Below are 6,921 nucleotides of genomic sequence, written 5' to 3' on the forward strand. Positions count from 1 at the left end.
GCTTTTCAACCATATTCAATTTACATAGTACATTTAAAAGATGATATTGAATAAATGACAAAGAATATGTTCCCAAAAATAATTACAGATGTGGATGAATATTTTAAAAATTTGATTAAGAAATATGAAATAGTCCACTAGTTGTTATTTTCTTTTTTTAAAAAAACTTTTAAGTAATCAGTAAATGTACATTCTACATATAATATTAATAATGTTTCAGATTAAAGTAAGTTAAAAAGCTCTGAATGAAATTGATATTTTTGAAATTATCGATTCACTACCAGGTATTTACAACAAAAAACCCAAAACGGTGTTTCAAACATAATATACTTTGTTTATTGGAAAGAATACTAGCATTAGAATTAACCCATACTTCATACAATTGTTGTATCTTGAAGTTAGCAAAGTCTTTTATTTAATCTACATACATTTCATAGCTTTAATGTCAATAATCTCTGATCTGAAGATTTAACCGTTTCAGGTCCCGGTGCGTTTTACGATCGTTTCGCCGGCTTTTTCCTCTACGTCTCCAATACTACTTCAAAGGAGAGCGGGAAGACATGTTTCCACGAATTGCAAAATGTGAACGGTACGCCAACGGAAGACCAGAGAATCAGTTGTTCTGTGTATGGAAGATATGTCATTTACTTCAACCAGCGAATCCAAAGCATTCGCTACCCTGAATACTATTCTGATTATGCATACGATGAATTGTGCGAAGTAAAAGTATTTGGTAAGTTCTATCTTATTGTAGTTTACACTTCATGTATATATTCTATAGTGACCAGTTATATTTGAACGATTTGTTATTCTGTATATTTGACAATACACAAGGTATATTGATTAATTTGCCTCGCTTTTTTAAAAGGCTGTCCTGTGACTGGATACTATGGAGAGAATTGCACCAAAACCTGTCCACGTAACTGTTTGGGACAGCAGTGTGACGCCGTTACTGGTGACTGTTTTATTGGATGTATACAAGGATTTCAAGGCCCACACTGTAGTTATTGTAAGTTATGTCATTTTCATCAAATTCTCCGTCCTAAAAGATATTTTCTTCCTGATTTTTTTCTTGATGATTGACTTCGTCAATGATTTTGATCTTCCATGTGTTATATCGTGTAACATTTTTAATTTTTCTAAATAATCTATTCACAAGATAATTTTGCCCTGCGGAGACCAGCATGGCAGGACCATGATTACCCAGGTCATTCTGCAGACTGGGGAGCAGCTAAGGCAGTAGATGGGAAGTATTATAACCGCTCTGTATTGGGAAAACAATGTACAATATCGGCAAACGATCAAGTAACGGCAAAATGGTATGTAGATCTAGGGAGGATAGTCAGCATCAGTCACATCCACATCTACTACAGGACTGGTAATAAACCTAGTAAGTGTGATACATGTACTTGTCAGCTATTGTTACTTGAAAATCAGACATAACTTTGATGTTATTCTTTACGTTCAGAGTTTTTTCTCAAAGCATAATACAAAAATACAAAAAAAATTGCAAGTATTAAATTTATTAAATTTTGGAAAAATACTCCTGTGCATTTTCTTCTTTAATGAAATTGCCATTTGTTGTCCCCCGCTTTCGCGAAAGCGAGGGGACATTAATTCGTCTGTCCGTCCGTCCGTCCGTCTGTCCGTCCGTCACAAAATCTTTAACCTTGCCCATAACCTTTGATTTAGTGGAGCTATGACTTTCATATTTCACACGAGTATTCCTTGTGACAAGGCCTTTCTTTGGGTACCACCAAATTTGACCTTTTGACCTAGAACTTGGAGTTTGACCCACTTTTACACAAAAATTCCAAGCCTTTACTTTGGCCATAACTTTTGAATGGTAGGTACTAGGACTTTCATATTTCCCATATGTATTCTTTGTGGCAAGACCTTTCATCGGATACCAACAGCCTTGGCCTTTTGACATTGACCATGGAGATTTACGTACTTAATATGTAAAGTGTTTAACCTTGACCATAACTTTTGAACGGTGAGGTCTTAAGCTTTTGTACTTCGCATATGTAATTCTTGTGAGAAGACCTTTCAATGGATACCAAGAACTTCTACCGTTTGACCTTGACCTTGGAGTTTTAACTACTTTAAAAAACTTTGACTTTGGTCACAAATTTTGAACGGTAGATACTATGACTTTCATATTTCACATATATGTTCTTTGTGGCAAGACCTTTAATTGGATATCAACAACTTTGAACTTTTGACCTTGACCTTAAATATTTACGTACGTATGAAAAAACTTTAACCTTGACCATAATTTTTGAACGGTAAGGGCTTCCATACCTCTCATATGTAATCCTTGTGAGAAGACCTTTCATTGGATATCAACAACTTTGACACTTTGATCTTGACCTTAGAATTGACCTACTTTTAAAAAACTTTAACTTTGGCCATAACTTTTTAACGGTCAGGATTAGGGTTTTCATCCTTCAAAACAATCAACTTCAATGATAATTTCTAAATAAATGACATATGATAGGATGTTCATATTAAACACAATATGTCATAAAAAAAATAATATCTCACCCACAAAGACACCGAAAGCGGTGGACCACAATTTTTTGAATTTGCTTGTTTGTTTTTTGTTAAATTAGTAGTTCGATCCACTTTAATTGCATGCCAACTTTAATAATAGATGCAACTTTTCCTTGACATCATAGTTGTTGACAAAGAATAAACAATATCATTTCATTTTATTTAGGTCCTGGTGCATTCTACAGTCGTTTTGCTGGATTTTTCGTGTATGTTTCAAACGATACTTCTACGGACAACGGAATTGAATGTTTTCATGAAATACAAAATATTACCGGTACACCCACAGAAAACCAAACAATAAGTTGTCCATTTAACGGACGTTATGTGATATACTACAACGAGAGGAGAGCTGGCGTACACTATCCAGTTTATTACTCCGAACATGCTTTTAATGAATTGTGTGAATTTGAAGTTTATGGTGAGTATTGTATTTTCTGTTACTACATGAATAGTAAACTTTATCGTCATAAAAGTTTTAAGAGAAATGAGTAATGAAAACATTAAAACAATTTTTATGCTTTAACAGGATGTCCTAACTCTACATACTATGGAAATTATTGCGAACAATTGTGTTCGGAGAGTTGTCTTGGACAGAGATGTAATTTCTTAACAGGAAACTGTCTCATGGGATGTTCAAGGGGATATAAGGGGCCTCAGTGTAGACAAAGTAAGTAATAAATTGGTTCACAGGTTTTTTTTATGTATGTAATAAATATTATATTAAGTTTAAAGCTGAAACAGACATAAAAGCCTAGTTAAAGTATATACAAGTCTCAACTGTATTAACAGACTAATGTATTTGTTATTCATTTTTAATAAAACCTTACCACTTAAAGTAATAAAATATATACATGTGTACATTGTGTTTGTCAATTTGTTTTCTTTTCTGCATTGCATGTATTTGTTTTGATAAGTTGTAATATAAACATCATAGTAAATAGTAATTCAAACAATTCAAAGGGCGAAAGTTTTTTTTTTCTTAAGGTTTCACCAAAGGTTAACTTGTCCAAAAATTAATTTTTACAATAGCTCCAGAACTATGTGGTTTATAAAGTTAAAACCTTCACAGTTTATAAATATATCATTGATTATCACATAGAAAGTATCAATTAATAATAAATACGTAAAAAAAAATTATAGAGAAAAATTCTTTTAAAAAATGCATATATATGTGAAGATATGAAACCGAAAGTACATTGCAAATGGCGGATTTTATGTTGGACTTCTTTGCAACAATAGTAAGAAAAACAATATTGTCAATGTTTAATTAAGATAAGTGTCAAGTTTTTTTTTCTCAATCACGTAAATAACGTTTTTGTTGCATTGCAAAAACGCCATCTAAAATGGTAAACACATTTGGCATATATGATTTTCTGCGAATAGACCTTGACATGTAGATGTATAAAACAGAAGAAAAATCATTACAGTTAGCTTTTTATATGAGATTTACATAATATGGGGAACCTTTTTGTAGAGTGTACGGGTGGAACATACGGATTGAAATGTAACAAAACCTGTGGACACTGTTCTGACGAATCACAATGTTATCATGTGAATGGTTCATGCGTAAATGGATGTTCTTCAGGATATAAAAGTCCTCTTTGTAACACAAGTAACTGATTTACAGCGTTTTCAGTTACATATATTTTGTTGCATTATTACACCAGCTAATGATTTTATTCTACTTTTAAGAATAAATAGTGAATACATGTACATATGATTATTTTTCTTGCATTTATCAAAAGTTCTTATATTCACGTGTTAACTCATTAATATTTTTTGAACGTGTTTAGGATTTGATCATAAAAATATCAATATATTTAAAGAATGTGACAGAGGTTATTTTGGTGACGCCTGTAGGCAGACTTGCGGTCATTGTATTGGTAACGCACCGTGTCATCATATCAATGGTTCCTGTCTGCAAGGATGTTCTGCCGGATACGAGGGTCCTCTCTGTAAAAAACGTAAGAATTAGGGATGTTAAGTACACTTGCTAAAACGAAAATGGACATACACGAGGGATTATCTAAAAGTTGGTGGACTGAGGCTATAAAATTGGAACTATGTAGTCTGTGCCTTTAAATTTTATATGGAACATAAAACAACAAAAAAAAAATAAAGAAATGTACATGCTTGGGGCCATCTTCGAAATACTGTTTATTTTCTTAGGCTCTTCTGTCGAATAATTGGGTCAGTTTAATGTATGTATGTTCTCTCTAATGCAATCTTTGAAGAATCAGAAAATAATCATTTTCATACTATTTAAGCATGGAAGAATTCCGAAAAGCAAATAGTCATTCAAGTGAGAATAATACATTATTTGAGTCAATATAAAAAAATACTTCTTATAGAATGTGACGAAGAAAAGTATGGATTGAAGTGTAACAAAACTTGTGGACACTGTTCTGACGGACCACAATGTCACCATGTGAACGGATCATGTTTAAATGGATGTTTAAAAGGATATAAAAGTCCCCTCTGTATCAAAGGTACATCTAACTCATTTCCATCGACTTTTGGGGACCGACTATGGTTTCCATTGCGCAATATTTCGCGCAACATAGACTATGATGCGTAGTAAAACGAAGCGTATTTACGGGTTGAAAGCATTTTTTTTTTCTTAATTAAAAAAGATGTCGAAACTGAGAGATTACTTTAAAAGAATTGATGACAATTTATGTTACCACGATTTTTCATACATGTATGATACGACGACTGCTCATCAACGTCGTAATAGAGTGTTCTGGAAGTTATGATTATGTGAAGTCTGAAATCTCTTTTTAAAAAAGATAATATAATGTTACAAAAGAAAAAAAGAAAAATAATACGCTCTTGAGATTTAAAACATAGAAAACCTCTCCATCGTTTTTATTAGTTTTGTATGTATCCTTTGTATCCGTTATATTTTGTAGTACTCTGTCAGAACCGGAAAATTCGTTAGGATGAATTCTCTGGAAACAGGACAGTTGAACTTTTTGTTTCTTTTATATTATATGAAATTTATTTTCAATCATCGTAAATTATGGTTTGATCAAAATTTCTGTAGAAGTCTTTGTAAAATTTGCTTTAATGTGCGAGAAATTTGCATTTTCCCATATACATGTAACCAGGTAACCTAGAGTAATTGTACCTCTTTTTAAAGACGTCACTTAAAAATACCTGGATCATAGATTTTCCCAAAATTTGGCATACGCACTGAAGTCAATGTAAGTTATATATGGTATAATAGTAAAGAGTTTCTCTATTTTAGTTTTTCACTCAATAAAACTCCAGTCGGCTCCCGCAAGCTACTTATATTTTGTAGCATTACTATAACAACAAATGATTTCATTGCACTGTTAGGAATAAAGAGTAGATGAATTAATCAAATTCACTTGTTAAGCCACTAGTAAATTATTTTAAGACGTGTTTTGGATTTGACTCTAAAAACCCAATACTATCTTTTAGGATGTGACAGTGGATTTTTTGGTGACGCCTGTAGGCAGACTTGCGGTCATTGTATTGGTAACGCACCGTGTCATCATATCAATGGTTCCTGTCTACAAGGATGTTCTGCCGGATACGAGGGTCCTCTTTGTAAGAAAAGTAAGAATTATGAATATTAAGAAAATTTCCTAAAGACGAAAATAAATGTATACATGATATGGGGCCAGCTATGAAATAATGCTTATTTGCTTAGTCTCTTATCAAATCATTGGGTCACTTACATTTATGTATGTTCGCTCTAATTCAATCTATGAAGCGTCAGATAATGATCATTTTCATACCATTTAAGCATGCAAGAAATCAAAAAAGCAAATTAGTCATTCCGATGAGAATAATGCATTATTAGAGTTAATATAAGCAACATACTTCTTATAGAATGTGACATAGGAAAGTATGGACTGCAGTGTAACAAAACCTGTGGACACTGTTCTGACGGACCACAATGTTACCATGTGAACGGATCGTGTTTAAATGGATGTTCTCCAGGATATAAAAGTCCTCTCTGTATCACAGGTACTTCTAACTGATTTCCATCCACTTAAGAGGGCCGACTGGGTTTTTCATTGCGCAATATATCGCGCGTCATCGGAATCGAGCCGTATTTACTGTTTTAAAAAAATTTTTTTACTGAATTAAAAAAGATGTTGACAAAATTAAAAAAATACGGATTGCACATTTTAATTACAACTAATGTAACTGATTTTAAAGACGATCTTTCAAATGTTAGGTACACTGACGTCGTAAAAGTGTGTTTCTGACGTTATGATAACGTTAAGCTCTTAAAGTAGGGATAATTAAAATGTTATTGAAGAAAAAATAAATTAAAAAGTATATGCTACTGAAATTTTAAACATAGAAATGTGAGAATATCTCCATCGT

The 6,921-nt window shown here is 32.6% G+C and overlaps 1 protein-coding gene across 1 annotated transcript; it reads left to right on the forward strand.

Annotated features, from left to right (window-relative positions):
* Window positions 1–764: 764 nt before the first annotated feature.
* On the forward strand, window positions 765–6,555 carry LOC134269345 (multiple epidermal growth factor-like domains protein 6; the record flags this gene model as incomplete). The annotated part of the gene is made up of 10 exons (XM_062751546.1): window positions 765–780; window positions 869–1,009; window positions 1,160–1,390; window positions 2,723–2,974; window positions 3,083–3,223; window positions 4,031–4,168; window positions 4,383–4,520; window positions 4,908–5,045; window positions 6,004–6,141; window positions 6,418–6,555. Coding segments are annotated over exons 1-10 (1,471 nt in total), but the record flags the coding sequence as incomplete, so codon positions are not given.
* Window positions 6,556–6,921: the final 366 nt, after the last annotated feature.

This window comes from Saccostrea cucullata, unplaced genomic scaffold (assembly GCF_032062105.1).
Source record: "Saccostrea cucullata isolate Sc308-1 unplaced genomic scaffold, CSIRO_AGI_Scuc_v1 ctg8960, whole genome shotgun sequence".
NCBI lineage: Eukaryota > Metazoa > Mollusca > Bivalvia > Ostreida > Ostreidae > Saccostrea > Saccostrea cuccullata.